Raw genomic sequence first — 16,719 nt, forward strand, 5'->3', positions numbered from 1 at the left:
CGCTCGGTATATTGTTGCATGGTATGTATGTTTGTATTGGTGTAAGTATTTTCTACATATATTATGTATGTATTTACAAAAAATGTATCTCTGCTTAGCTTGGGACTGGATGATGCTATATGACTTGTCCTGAGATGTTATTATTATTATATTAAATGTTTGCAACGTGCTAGTAATCGAAACCGCGACTGTAATAAGGCAAGTGAAGTAAGTAAATATTCGACAGAAAAATCTGAATCCGAAAATCCCTTTACTGCAAGGAGAGATGTTTAGTTTAGTTATTACATTTTAAGTTATTCTATAACCATTCCTTTGTAATATTGTGATACTCGGGATATTTATAAAACACTGTAAATAAAATATGTTAGAGGAATATAACGGGAAGGCATTTATCGATCACCTAAGAGCATATTGAATATTTGAAATTAGAATTTTATTTTGTTGTTGATTTTTTGATTCGTTCATTTATTTTGGATATCCATCCATTTTACGTTAGCAAACAACATATAAACTATATTAGTAAACTACAATATATATCCTTGTATTAAAGTTGATATTGGTAGTTAACACCTTGTTATTTCAATTCGTATATCTACGTCCACGTCCAGGTGCACTGGGTCCGCAGCAGTTCAATGATGTTCAGTGCCTCTGAAGTGGACAATCCGACATATTTTCCATAATGTTTAGTTAGCAGTTTGTTTATACTTAATCGCCTATTTTCTAGCGATAATCAATTACAATGCGTCGGTGCATTCATTGTAGTAATTTCTAAATTTATTGGAATTAAAATATAGCTTCTACTTACTCGCTTATAATATAGTTTTCAAATTGGTGAAAGAATTTATAAAATCGATTGATTTTTTTATTTAATCACAACAAAGAAAATTTACTTTCTTTTTAAATACTAATTCACATTGTTGCGAAATTAAACGTATTTTAGTTATTTTTTTTAAATTAAAAGAACCAATTTAAGCCATAGTATGTTCTCAAATCGGAGTGATTTCTCATTTGCTCTTGTTGTCTTTTTAGCTTAAGTTTTTCTTCCAGATCTTTTTCACTGCTAAGCCGAGGCGAACTTAAGTCTGGACATCTGAAATAAATGATCAGAGTATATACCTACCATTTCTACATCTACTAAATAATTTTATATCATATGCCTGTCGACCCGGCTTCACATTGGGAAAAGTATTAGAATTATTAAGTACTAGGTACGTAAGCCCATGTTACGTATATTTTGATTTACTATACCATCATGACCAGATGATAGGTTACTGTAAGGCAGAAGTCAAGATTGTCAAGAACTGGTGTATTTATAATTTGGTTAATAAATAATATTAATATACCTGAATAGTTCATACAGCGCCATCTAATCCCAAACTAAGCAGAGTTTGTGTAATAGGTACTAGATTATAGATAGAAATACTTAAATGTTATAAATTGGATAAAGAATACTATATGTATTATAGTGTAGAAGTATATTGGTTTTGAATTCTCTGCTAACTCATAAAAGGAAATCTAGATCATTCTTTAGCTTCTGACACCAGATATTCTTTAAAGCTTCACTGGACCAATCTAACCTAAGTATTTGTCTTATTATTGTCCTAAAATATAGGGACAATATTTTATTTCTCCGAGGTTTAAACTCCTGACGATGCTCTCAGACTACAGTTCTATCGGTCAGACAGGAGTTGCTCCATAAGTCCTTCTGAAATGAGTCAATAAGTCCGCTCTGCATTTGCTCCCATGTTTTTCTGGTAAATACTAGCTGTGGCTGCAGTTTTTGGAGTAATTTGGAAATAAAAAGAACATAAACTACGAGATAAAGTATTATACTTACTTGTAAATTTCACTAGTAATGAAATTATCATTTTTACACCTCTGCATCCACTGCGACCAGTACTTGAAACCTTCCATCTCATAGATTCGAACTGCACACTCTGTGTCATCACGGATATCATCATCTAAAAGGGCTGTAAAAGTACGATTTTATTTTAAATTATACGATGGTTCCAAACAAACATACATGATACCGTTCATCTGATGGTAAATGGTTGCCGTCGCCTATTGACGCCTAAACCACCAGAAATGTCACGTGCGCATTGCCTTTACCTATTTATTTACAGAAGACGGTCACAATTGTATGGATGTGTCTAATCAATCATCAGGTAGGCTCTCAGCTATCAGCTCACTAGTATTTCCAGTTATATAAATGATAAATCAGATATCCAGTATTCACTACTGCATGAATTTTTATTCTAATGTAATTTATTTACGAGTAAATCTATAAGCTAATGTATTATTAGTTTCCAATCGTGAGGATTACTATGTTATATCTCTATATACTGATTTTCAATGGCATTCTATTTAAAAACAATTTTGTAACAACAAACAAACAACAAGGCACTTCTGTAAAGTCACCCAGGGGTAACAAAAATATCGTACCGCTCTCCGATTGAACACTTGACCGCTTGGATACTAAAACTAGCGAGTGGAAAACACAGAAATAAATGGAGACTGCGAGTTGGGTTAAACAAGAATTTCTTAAACACATTTGTCCATACATATGAAAATAGAAATCGAATAGAAAACATTAGAAAAACTATTATTAAGATCTTTTTCGACTTAAATGGAAGTTTGTCTGTTTATCTGCGCTTTTGCGTACAAATGTCAGAAATGGCTCAACGGATTCGGTTTCAGTTTTCACTAATTTATTGTGATAAGTCTCACTTAAAATTTTGCATTTGTTTTATTCTAATCATAAAGGACGGAGTATGGTTATAGTAGTAGAGTAACTATGACAAGGAGGTGCATATATGTATACATATAAACATTCTGGAAGATAGTCTCTAAATGATAATCAAAACAGATAACAATAGCGACTTTATATTGTACTATTGTAATGTAAATTGCAAAGGATTCAATATGCTCTGAATAACTGTTGCTTACAATTAATAAAATAGTATTAATTCCGAATAATGATGATCAGGGACGTTTGAAGCAGTTAGTGGAAATTCTAACTTGAAGCAGATTGACTGAGTTACTAAGCGGCCAGTATCCAGGAGCATTTTGTTACCAGCTTTTGTTACTATTGTTAGAATTATGTTTCCCAGAATTACTTCAGATTTGAACTGTTTAAAAGCAAGATTCTGTATCTGTCATAAGAAAATATATTTCCATGTAAATACAAGTTAAATACTATTTTATGTATACTGTATTCCAAAAGTATTGTTGTTTGTACAGTTTTAAACATATTTCTGATTTTTCTTTTCTTTTGACATACAATCAAAACGTGGTTATTTAGGAAGTAGTTGAATTAAAAGCGAATCACTAAAGTATTTATAGAATTGGTATATACATACATATATTGCTAATTTGTAATTTTGTAATTTGTGTGTAATTTTGTTTCTGTTTTGCATTGTAAACACTTATGTTGTGTTCTACAAGAATACAGTATATTAAATAATAGTGGAATTGAGAGATTCTAACTTTTTATATAATTATGAAAATAATAAAATGGCATAACAAATTACATACAATTAACACGGTACAAAGAGAATTAATCGAGAACAGATCTGTTTTAATCGAATAAACAATATTGAACAATGAGCATTTCAATAAATTTAATTCTGTGAAAACAGTCACTATAAACTACAACTCGGTCGAGAATAGAATATATTGTTTTTGTAAAATGCATTGTGCAACTCTCTTGTCAAATTACAAAGTAGGAATTACAAGTTTTGTTTTATTTAATAAAATAAATAAAAATTGAGTGTTGTGTAAAAGTATTTTTTTATTTATTACATCAACATCTAAAATCCTATTGTAAAATCCTCCCTGCAGAGACTGATTTATTTTGATAACTATTTCTGATTTATTTTATCATTAAGTGTGAGACTATATAATTATTATTATACTCCTGTGAATTAGTGCTATATAATACTCCTTTCATAAGAAAACATATAAAATATAAAGTTGTAAAATATTAACTGTTGTAAAAGAGTAACAGGCAAGTTTCATGTTCATTCTTCTTGGTTAAATCCGTATTTCGAATTAGGGGTATATTAAAAGAAAATAACTCAAAGTTATTATATTAAGTGAGCTTATTTGTGTAATTTAGCTCTGTTTACTTAATATTTTAAATGTGCGAGTTTATTTAAGAGTGATTGATTAATAAATATCTATAAATCGCACTTAAACGGCAGAATAAATTTAATTCCTCTATTGTAATGACTTCAACAATAGTGGTACCCTTAAATTCTATGAATTTATCTGTACGTACACAAATATTAGAAAGTTCGGAAAAACAACTTTAAAGTTTTATTTTTAAAGTCTAATTCCAAAAATATTATGAATGTTGAAGGATTTTATTTGTTATTTAATATATATGTATGTACATAATTGTAACATATCTTGTGCTTACAGACACCTATTACACAAAATTACATCACTGTAATAACATACAGTATAATACAATTTTAGAAAATATAAACGCCGAAATATTCTTAATGGCTTCCCGCCAAAAATGTTCCTGACTTTTTTGTTTATTCCATTGGGAAATTGTGTTATTTTGTGAAGAGATACACGCCTATATTATGGAAGATAAAAAACATTTCTTCGTGTATATTCTTATTGTTTAGGTGCTTCATCTTTGTCGTTGAAAAATCTATGACTTGTTTATAAAATTAGAAAGAGAAACAAGCTGATGGCTCATCGTGTGGAACGTGATAGAGGTCGTCTATGACACGAGCAACATCACGGATGTCGCAGTATACATGACAATGTCCGTGCACGCTTTGCGTCTATGCTATACACCTTCAATGCTTTGCTTTTTCTGAGAACTAAGTTATTATACCTCCGTACCATGTAATACTAACATATTTCTTCGTTCTCACCCGCACACATTACAACACAGCGCTAAACTTAAACGCAAATTTGAAATAGAAATACCCTACATAGTAGAAGCATTTCTATAAAATATTCCTTGTTAATAATACTTATATTTTTCATTAATACTATGTGTTTGTAATCTATAAATAAAGCATATATCTATGTATCTACCTTCATTCATTCATTTATAATTTAAGAGCTGTGCTCTTGTCGGTGGAGCCGCCACCTTTCACGATCTTCTATCAGTCCTTTTAGCCGTTGATACGACACGACTCCAAATTTTTCTTAAACTTGCTTTATATAGCTGTGTCTTGGTCTTCCACCCCCTCTATTTCCATTTATTTTTCCTTCAATAATGTTATTAATTAGTTCATCGTGTCGTATCAAGTGCCTCAACATTTTCCCCCGTCTATTCTCAATAATATCTATGATCTGTCTCTTTTCTATGTACCTTATATATCTACCTTACATTTTTAAAAACATGAATCGCAATATTATAGGTAAAATCTATAAAATATCAGCAAATACGACATGTGATACAAATAAAAGGCGACATAATATTTACAACTTCTCCGCAAACTATAACCGATCAAGTTGAAACGTAGTTGATCCTGGACTTAGGTACCATAATCAAGTTATTGCAAGAGAAATAAATGTACCTTTAAATAACTTTTATTTCCTGTGGTATATATAGTTTGCACCTTACATATATACTGCGCAAAATTTAACATTTTAAAAATGATATTAGTCCAATACAAAGTAATGTGCATGAAAATCCTCTCTGAATCTGAAACCCCTATGATATAACCTAATATATCTACCTATTTGTGAGTAACCGTTCTTTTATTTAAATATCCTTAAATAACAGTAATTATTATAGAATATGTAAGTAACATATTATTTTTTACAATTTTCTTTATTTTTACTTATTTCCGCCCTATAGATGGATAATGAATTTTTTAATACCATTCTCTATATAGTGTTCGTAGAACCAAAATTGTACTTAAAAGTTAATAATTTAGTTCTTCAACCATATCAGTGCAGATAATATTTATAGACTTTTATTTATTTACTTAGATACGGTGAAATTTGTACTAACTGTAGTTACCTTCACAAGCTATATTGCATTTGCCTCCACGTTTTCCATTTTTACACCACACTTGCGGTATCTGTAAAAAGTAATTTAAAATGAGAACACACTTTTTTTATGCAAATAAATTAATTTTTAAAACTTAATGATAAAGGGCACACCCTGTCCAGTAAATTTATTAGCTAATTGCATAGCATAAAGGAAACTAGTTTAATAGCAGCTTTAATAGCTATTTTAGCATATTTTTTTCACAATTATCGTAAAATTTAAGATTATATTTAATATACTTTATTACTACAAATACGTACACGTATATCTATCATTGACTTCATTAAAATCTGTCAAATTAGACAAAATTGTTTAGAATCAACTTCTATTTTTGAATATATTCTTCTATTTTTCCCATTTTCAATGAAAACACTAAACTAAGCTATACAATTAAAAAGTACTTTTGAAATGAAATTGTCTCTTTTTACTAATTTAATTGACTGTTGAATCTCGGAGTAGTTATGACTCTCAGATGTTGATTAAAACAGTTCACAAATTCAATTATTTCAACATCGTTGATGCTTCTCATAAAAATCATCGTTATTATGAAAATTCCGTTTGGAATATGAAGTAGAAAAAAGTAATAAAAATAATAAATAGATAAATAATGTATTGCTTTTTAAGAATTTGTATCTATAAATAGTTAATAATAGTAACATCATTTTGTTTTCGTTTATGTGTACTTTCTGAACCAAGGAATGATTAAGATTATTTGAATAAAGATTATTTCTACTTCTATAATAAAAGAACAATACACTATGTAAAACCTTAATAGTTGTAATAACACATTGAAACTTATATCGTATGTAAAATTATAATACCTGATACAATCCATAGTATTTTCTACTGCCGGATTCTCGATACGCAGCCGTGTCCCGTTGACTTTCCTTTTCTATTAAACATACCCCTGTAAATCAAATACCTTTTATTTACCTAAAATGTGGTAATTGCCAATCCATGAATTAGAATTACTAATGGAGGTTGAATAACGTGCGAAAAACATACCAACAACATGGCATACGAAGGTTTAGATTGGGTCAGCAACACGCACGTGACACCCTGATGTTTCAGACATACATAGGCTACGGTAACCGTTTACCTGATTGTAGTCTTATGTATGAATGCCACTATCTTAAATTAGGTGAGATACCGATAGACGACTGTAAACAAAATCTACTTCTGATATAATGATTGAATGATATACATTTTGATACTGCCATTTTTCTTTTTAACCGACGATATGCTTAAAGAAGCAGTTGAAGCAGAAAGTTCTTGCCGACCAAGACTATACGACTTATCGTAGTCTTAGTTGGCAAGAACGAATGAGGAAATGTAATTGAATCCATCTTTTTATCTTTACTCTTTACTAATATTATAAATGTGAAAAATAACATAATAAGTGCTCATCGTTTGTTATATATATATACATGTGTAGTCATACGTGTTACATATAAAGTGCACAGCACTAACCAAAACTGCTGAATAGCAAAACTAACACGCGCCATATAAATCAACGACGCCGCAATGTCACAATTTCAATATAGTTGGGAAAGTTTTAATTGTATTATTATTAAATTTTAAAAGATTCATATTCAATCTGTAAAATAATGGGTACTTTCTTTTGGCTCTGGTGGTAACAGTGGTTTGCGTTACAATTTCTGAGACATATTTTTTCTAGCATCGAACTGTGTCACTCGTTTTTTAGTTATACATTACTTAAAAAGTAGTATTTTATTAATAAATTAAATAAGGTTTTTTATGCCCGCTAGGTGACTACAATAATGTACGTAGGTACTCTAATTTGATGTTAGTAAACAAAGGGATATATATATAGACGCCCACAAATACGATGGCATAACTTAAATTAGAGGAAAACGGAAAATGAAACACACCCTGCCCAGTAAATCTATTAGCTAATTGCATCGCTATTAACTATGTACCTTGTTTTACTATTTTGGTTGAGACCTTTCAAAATATTTTTTTTTATTAGGTACTGCATTATAGATCTAATTAGCTACCTAGAAATTTTAGGTTTCGCTAATGTTATATATGCGAAAAAAAAGTTAATGTATCACTCATTTTAAAAAAGTAATAGAGACTATATCCAGTTTTAATTATATGTATAAACAAAAATATTTTTTATGAAATAATAACAGATTAAAAACTTTAAGCCGAACTACTAGCTAGCTCGCATTAGGTTAAAGAAAATAATAAATAAATAATATCATATAAGAAAACGGCCTTAAAAGTAGGCACGCATACACGTATGTATTTTTATATTATGTTGAACTTTTATGTTTTTAGTATCTACCTAAATTACAAAATATTCACCGATACTAATCTAAGTCGACAGACTTTCAATACCGAGCCCTATACATACCTACTCTTACCTTTTTATTATTATTTCTTGGAAAATAAAAAACAAGCACAAAACTTCGCAGTGACCGCTAAATGAATCATTCAGAGAACAGGTTAACTGTTTCTTTACAGGATTTTGTTACGTAGTTAGGGCAACTTGAAAGGAGGCCCGTGGGAGCTAATCTATTGCTAATTGAACCCTTGTTCGCTTCGTTACACACAATTTGACCTAAAGGTTAATTAAAGTATTAATACTAAATGTAGATATAAAACTACCAACATTGGTACTTAATTTTTATGGGAGCAAGGAAGTAAGGGAGCAAGGGAGTTTGCGCTTACGTGATGTTAAGTGACCACCTTACTTCGAAAAGTAGAACTATGAGGTGTATAATAATTAAGTGTAAGTATAGAATAATGTAACATAGATATTATTCAACTTGTTTTTGTATGAGAGAAAGAGAGGAAACTAGTTATAACTTCACCTGTTGCTAATTGACCATCGCATTCTATTAATATCACTCTGTCAAATATGAATTATGGAAATAAAATAAAAATTAAGCATCGTAATAGTAAAAAAATAGTAATTAGTAATTTGTTTACCAACGCAGACCGTCCGATAGCAAAATATGCAAAAACGCTCATATGAAACTGAATAATCTATAAGGGGATCAAATCATCTTAACATATTTAAAAAATAAATGAAAATCTACGACTTTCAACATAAGAACATTTTTGTACTTTTAAATCAGGACATACGGACTGCCGCTGATTAATTTACACTATTTACAGTGTCAATTTGTTGTTTTATGACCAACCGTAAATAGCAAGCAGATAAACTACCAGCCACACTCCACCAAGACAAATATATTAGAGTTGGCAATTTTTATTAAAATATATACTCCTACTAGAGCTAATTCACAATATATATGATGACTATTTATATTTGTATTTTTCACAAATGTTTTTAACACGAATTTACTTGCTTTAATTTATTATAATTTCGTTTAGTATTGATTTGATAATAATTAACTTCCTTGCCTCCATCCGATTATTTGCAGTCAGCGCAATTCTTTTATTGATCCCTAACAACGAATACTCAATTGGAAGCAAAAATTGTTATTTTCACTACATAGATAAAAAGAAAGTACTCTATTGTATTACGAATTGCATAAACATACTAATATAAAAATCTATTCACAATAAAATTGTTAAAGAATTGACAAAATAGTAGTGTTTTTTTTATAATTAGATATCTATTTAATTTTGTAAAAAATAGGTATAATTAATCATTAAATATGTTATGTGTTTACTAACACTTTTTATATAAAATAACTACTCAATTGTGTTGTTGTAAAAAAATGTTTGCATTTAAAATCAAAAATAAACGACTAACAGACGAATTAACATTTGTTTGTAAGACAGCTCTATTATAGTCTACATGGTGGTACATAAACAGTGATCCTGTATTCGAGACACGTAGAATAAAAAAGTTAGGGGCTTCCAATCAACAGATTTGTTTCCCGCGTAAGCCTGCTGAAGGAAAATCTCTTTTGTATTTTTTTTTTCGTAACAACCGCAAAATAAGTCTCGGTTGTTACTGCCAATCCCAATTATACTTATTGTTTTTTTTTTACTTTCAAAATAATAATAATTGTATATAATATATCTATGTGTATGATTATAATCATACTACATCCAGACCGATACAAACATTCATATTTTTTTTCGTAACAACCGCAAAATAAGTCTCGGTTGTTACTGCCAATCCCAATTATACTTATTGTTTTTTTTTACTTTCAAAATAATAATAATTATATATACTACATCCATGTGTATGATTATAATCATACTACATCCAGACCGATACAAACATTCATATTCATGAATACAAATGTTGATTCCGTGCGAGGAATTGAACCCGCGGCCATCGGCGCTGTGTTAAACCGCTAGACCACCAAGACCGTCAAAATAATATTAAAGTTGTAATTATCCTAGGTCATATTTACTAAATCCTCAAATAAGACCGATTATTATCATTGTAACCTATCTACATACCGTATAACATATATATAAAAATATATAGAAATAAATACCTACATACTTTTGTTTTTTGTAATAATTGGAAATAGAACTAACATCCAACATGAGGCAACGTGTTAAACTTTGCATCAGCAAGCTTTTCAAAAACTATTAAGATTATTAAAAAAATATATTTAGTCCCTTAAATAAATTTTATTAGCCATCATGTCTGAAATATTGAAAATAAAAAGAAAGAATTTCGTATCAAAAATTACACTTCCGTGCATGCAAAATCGCGTATCAGGAGTAATTATTATTTTAATAATGGTATAATTACTTCCTTACACGGAAGGCCTAATCGTACATTGAAATACCTCTAATGGTTATGGATCCGTATACTTCTGTAACTAGACTAACAAATTACGTAAGGTTACGTACATTGATTAGACTATTTGCTTTTGCAATAGCATATGCTGGAGGTCGTTCTATTCTCTATAATTTGAATTTAGAAATGAATCTGTATTATCGTAAACATTTACAACATTTATTTGAAAATAATTTCAGCTGAGTATAAAAGTGACGGTAAAAGATGTGCATGAATAAAGATATTTTGAATTTGAATTGAATTTCAAATAGACAGATGATGGTAAGTGGTAACCGTCTCTTGTATTCAACATGAGAGGATCTTTATTACCACAAGTAATTATAGTATATTAAGCACTAGATAGCGTTCTTGTAAAAAGTACATCCTGTCTATAGATTTTTAAATATAAAATTTATATCAACCCTATTGTGCTGCTAGTTTCAATTAGAACCCTCAGTAGCAGCTTTTTGTAGTCACATTACCAAGTTGTTCAATGTTCATGTCTATATTACCTCTGCGATGTCAATCCAGTAAGGATTGACATCGTTTATCATGTCATTTATTACTCCTTATTTATTATCCGTGGGAAGGGCTCCAGCAAGATGGACCGACGAACTGGTCAAGATCGCTGGAAAGCATTGGATGCGAACAGCGCAGGACCGATCGTCGTGGAGATCTATGTCCAGCAGTAGACGTTTTCCGGGCTGCGATGATGATTTATTATCACGTTGTCTATACCATAGTTCGCAGTGCATATTAATATATGTTATTATCATAATCTATGTATTTTCATCATTTAGACACCCATACAGTGCACCGATCCGTTATAATGTTCAAAAAGCGCGTCCTTCCTCAAATTTTTTCCTAAAAATAGCTGGAGACCAAGAGAGAAAACATTACACAGTTACAAAATATATTCAAATACGGAACCCAGTACTATCCAATTGTTAGCCAGATTTTTTGTTTATATTAATGCGACACGATTTTATTTCAGTTACTTGCTGGGTGTCCGCCACTGTAATTACATATGGAAATGTCACATGTATTGTATTTCCATAATTATACGCGGCGTAATAGAGCCTCAGGTAATTAGACAAATAACAGCGAACATATGTACTTTTATAATGTTGTATTTTAATATATATAATGTTTGAGCTTGATAAGTTTGAGTGAGTGTGTTTGTTAATGTCTGGACTGACGCTTAAAAACATTTATGATAAGATAACGCTTATAGACAGTAAACTGCTGGATCTGGATCATATTTTGCGAAATGAAAAATACAGTCTTCTGCAATTAATCATACAAGAAAAATCAAAGGTTGCCGAAGACCAGGCAGATATCGTACTTCGTGGTTAGGTCCCTTTTCAGGATCGCCGTGCCTAAAATAAATATCGCCATAATGATCACCAATCTATGGTAGGAGATGCTACCTATACTGAAGGAATCAACACTTAAGTTGGTAATTTTAAGCCATTTCGTAAAGTTCTCCGGAGCAGTGGAATGGAAGTAATGAATCGCACAGTCATGTACAATGTACAATAAAATAGAAACACAGGAGGCAATTCCGAAGATAGGAAGATGGAATAAAAGCGGATACAAGAAAGCAGCGGTTCAGAATCGTCAGATCAAGGAAGGATTGGAAAAAGTTGGAAGAGTAGTTATCATATCCTTACTAATATTATAAATGCGAAAGTAACTCTGTCTGTCTGTCTGTCTGTCTGTCTGTCTGTCTCGCTTTCACGCCAAAACTACTGAACTGATTTAAATGAAATTTGGTACCCATATAGTCTAGACACCGAGGAAGGACATAGGCTACTTTTTAATGCGAAAAAAGGGTTATAAGGGGTTGAAAATGGTAATGCAAGGTTATCTTTATGCGGTTGAATACACACTTATTATAATAATGGCTTAAATAAAAAATTAGATATTTTGGAAAGTCTACTTTATAATTGTGTTATTAAGTCTATTTTCAAAAATTTTTAATTTCTGAATTACACCAGTATTGTACTAGATATGCGACTTATTTACGCTCATATGTCATAAATAAACATATATGTCATTTGTATAAGTTGCGCGCGCAACTGATTATTGTCAATCCGTTGTCTCCTTATGAATTTAAATGAATAAACGTTTGCTCTGCAATTTTATTTTATAAATACATAAATATAATCCTGGTATAGCCTATAACTGATGACCCTGCTCTTGGACAAGAGCGTAAGAACATATTATTAATATTTTTGAAGAATAAAACAACATATAATATTAAAAATGTTGTCAATACATATGAACAACATTTCCTTGGAAGAAACAACATCTACCGTTCCATCCGAGCTATTCAGGTTCGGAATACGCGTTTCTCCATTCTGGCCAGTAGAGTCAGAGATATGGTTCGCGCAAGTAGAGGGATAGTTTGCAATTTAGAATATCACATCTATTATTTTGATTTAACAAAATTTTATTATGTTATTGGCCAACTGGACCACCAATTTACAAAAGAATTTAAAGAAATGTTTAAACTGTTTATTATATATAAATATATATGACATTTAAATTTGTAAATATCACATTGTCACCATTCAAGGGGTAAAATAAAATAGCAGATAAAAGTTTTTATGGAAATTCGTCATATTTGAAGCTAGAACGATGAAGCTTTTTTCTTACGTTTTTTTGGGTCAGTTTATTTAATAAATACCTTACTAATATTATGAAAGTGAAAGTGACTCTGTCTGTCTGTCTTAAAAGCCAAAACTTCTGAACTGATTTAAATGAAATTTAAAGTCTAGATCTTGAGATAGGACATAGGTTACTTTTTAACGCTAAAAAGGGTTATAAGAGACTGAATGAAGAATTTTTTAAAAGTTTAATCTTCAATCTTATTTTTTTGCGTATTGATTAAATATAATTAACGAAAATGGGTTGTAAGGGTCAAAAGGGGAGTTAAAATGTTATATGCATGTATTGTCATTTTTTAAAGCTAGAAACTTGAAACCCATTTTTTAGGCTGTTGAGAAAATATCAGTACCTACCGCCACAGGACTCAGCCATAAATGGTTACAGTATAGCGACATCTTATCATTGGTACATGATGACACTAATATAAGTAGCATTAAAAAAAAAACAAGAAAAAAGGTTATAAGGGGTTGAAAGGGGAGATGTAATGTATGTATGGTATGTATGGAAGTATCTTCATTTTAAAGATAGTAGTTTGAAACTTAGTTTTTGGCTGTTGATTGAATTGTATGGAAATTTCATTTTTGAAGCTAGAACGATGAAACTTTTTTATTGGGTTAGATTATTAATATATATTTTTTATTATTTGCTCAAGGTCACTATTTTACGCGGACGAAGTCGCGGGTACAGCTAGTATAGTAATAAAAACAAAATGGTTTTGTCAATATATGTATAATAAACATACTCGTAAATACCTATATCATAAATTTACATTACCTATTGACCTATTGCCTATTGACACGAACGGTTAACAAGCCAGTGATTGTTGAAAAATATTTTTAAACTATAAATATTTTTTATTATATATAATTTAATATTGAGTGCGTAGCGATTTCTATGTTGATTGTCGCATGCCTCTTACTTGTTACACTGTAATTATTTATATAAAAAAAAAAAAAACATCTATTGAAAAGAGCAACACACAAGTTTCTTGCTCATTCTTCTTGTGATGAATCTGCATTCCGAATGAGTGGTAGAATCAAAATATGACTATTCAAAAGTGCTTGTAATGAGTTTATTTGAATAAAGATTATTTCTATTTCTATATTTCTATTTCTATTATGTCATAACCAAGCATACTGAGGTATATCTAATGATAAACGGTTACCATATTCATACAGACGCCAAAACAACACGAGTGTCACGTGCTTCTTGAAAATATAAATATATATACATTATAAATTGAACTTCGTAACCTCTGGTTACGAAGTTCAATTTATAATATTTGGAAATATAAATATTTATATATATATTATATATATATTTGGAAACCAATAAATATTGAATGACGATTGCTAATTTACAAACATAATCTAGCTACGATAAAAGATATAGGATATCATATTAGATTACTTACATTTTTTTTGTAATATAATTTGATCTGCTATATTAATTAGGAATGTATAAAAATCGTGCTACCGGCGATTTATTCTTTTTTAAGTAAATTATAACCAACGGAAAATTTCATTAAATCGTCACCAGATTAATATTATCGTCAATAAATAAATACATAGAAGTGTTATCAATCGGTTGGTGTATATAAATACACTAATTGTAAAACACAATCCACCTCTTGACTTGTATCATTCGAGCTCCCGGTGATTCTCTGATAATTAGGTCAACGATATCTAAATAAAATGAACTACACCTATATGAGAGTTTCTCATTTATCTCTCTAACTAACTTCTGTAAAGTCAATTACTGGATTATACAGAGATAGTAGTAATTAGTATACCATCCCAGAAACCAGTGACTTTAACTTTCTCAAAAAAGGAATGTGGAAAACTGAAATTATTGTTAAAATCTTCTTACAAACCGCGTGAAAACTTGATTAATGTACTAAGAAAATTTAAATTATATCAAAACAAATGATGTAAACAACACAATAATAACAGTCCGACCAATCTAGAGCATAAATGAATAATTTTATTTATTGACGCCACTTCACTCACTACAACCCTGAGATTACCCATCTTACTAATATTATAAATGCGAAAGTTTGTGAGTATAAATCGATAGATGAGATGGGCATGTTTGTTACTCTTTCACGCAATAACTACTAAACGGATTTTGATGAAACTTTACAGTATTATAGCTTATACATTAGAACACACAGGCCATAAATGCGAATGAAAACATCGATACAGCTAGTAATATATAAATTAAAATTTCTAATTTTTTCTTGATAATAATAGATTAGTTTCATATTCTGCTTACCTGGATTTCAGCATGGTACTTTATGGTAGATTTTACAACGAACTTTATATGTGTGTATATATTTATCTTCAAACGACGATCATTAATGTATAGGCAGAGAGGACCGAACATCATTGGGTTCTATTCTATTATATCTCTTATGTTTATGAAATTTAAGATACAGTTTTCTTCTATATAATAATTTAACAGAAGCTGAAAATATTGGCCCCCTTATTTTCATTATATATACATATATGTATAGACGTATCATATTGTTTTTATTTATTTATTTATCTAACTTTAATGCACACAGTACGAAAGTAACAGTACATTAGGCAGACTGAACACCATGAGGTATTTTCTACCAGTCAACCATAGGTAGTACAGAGAAAAATTGTTGGCGGTGCAAAATTAATCATAACAAAAAAAATCAAGGCATAAAAAGTGATATAATAATATTATATAATATAATACATTATTATACATATACTACACTTATAATAATATATAATTGTTGTTAGTTAATTATTTTATCGTAGTATTCATGTCTCACCTAATATTAGGGAATTGAAATTGATTCCCTGCCTCCTATTATTTACTCAATGTTTATTTCTTACCAATAGATACATTTAATATCAGTCAAGATACTTACAGTTACCAAGGAAAGTTTTGTCAATCGACTTAATTTTCAACAATTCCCTGACAAGTTTACATCTTGTGAATTTAACACTATCACATTGAAATACACTTGAAGCAATTAATAAAGTTAATATATACACTTTCATCTTACTAATTATGTAAGAAATAATATCAATGTATAATATAAATTAATTATTATAATATCAACAAGTTGTACTCTAATTTCACTGTACATACATTTCGTTACGGTCACTTTTATATTTGTTTAAAGTACTATTAAAATTTTTATTTTAAAATACAATACACTTTATAATTAAATTATAACATCATTTCACTTTACTTTGCGACTGAATTACATTATTTTGTTATAGTTTATTACTGAAAAAAT

General features: G+C 29.8%; 1 protein-coding gene across 1 annotated transcript; it reads right to left on the reverse strand.

Annotated features, from left to right (window-relative positions):
- Window positions 1–925: 925 nt before the first annotated feature.
- Window positions 926–16,492, reverse strand: LOC131850168 (lysozyme-like). Its single transcript, XM_059200341.1, has 5 exons — window positions 16,345–16,492; window positions 6,847–6,932; window positions 5,996–6,056; window positions 1,838–1,970; window positions 926–1,090 (listed from the first exon to the last, which is right to left on the reverse strand). The coding sequence occupies exons 1-5, from the start codon at window positions 16,475–16,477 to the stop codon at window positions 955–957; spliced, it is 549 nt and encodes a 182-aa protein (XP_059056324.1). The 5' UTR covers window positions 16,478–16,492; the 3' UTR covers window positions 926–954.
- Between the last annotated feature and the right edge of the window lie 227 nt (window positions 16,493–16,719).

This window comes from Achroia grisella, unplaced genomic scaffold, assembly GCF_030625045.1.
Source record: "Achroia grisella isolate CSIRO2021 unplaced genomic scaffold, CSIRO_AGI_Agris_v1 utg702, whole genome shotgun sequence".
Lineage (NCBI taxonomy): Eukaryota > Metazoa > Arthropoda > Insecta > Lepidoptera > Pyralidae > Achroia > Achroia grisella.

Bases quoted from the DNA above. Each gene is read 5' to 3' on its own strand.
- LOC131850168 (XM_059200341.1), bottom strand. From the start codon at position 16,477: ATGAAAGTGTATATATTAACTTTATTAATTGCTTCAAGTGTATTTCAA. The intron at 6,057-6,846 runs GTATTATAATTT...TACTTTTTACAG, and splicing joins AATACTATGGATTGTATCAG to ATACCGCAAGTGTGGTGTAA. The intron at 1,091-1,837 runs GTAAGTATAATA...CATTTATTTCAG, and splicing joins ATTACTAGTGAAATTTACAA to ATGTCCAGACTTAAGTTCGC.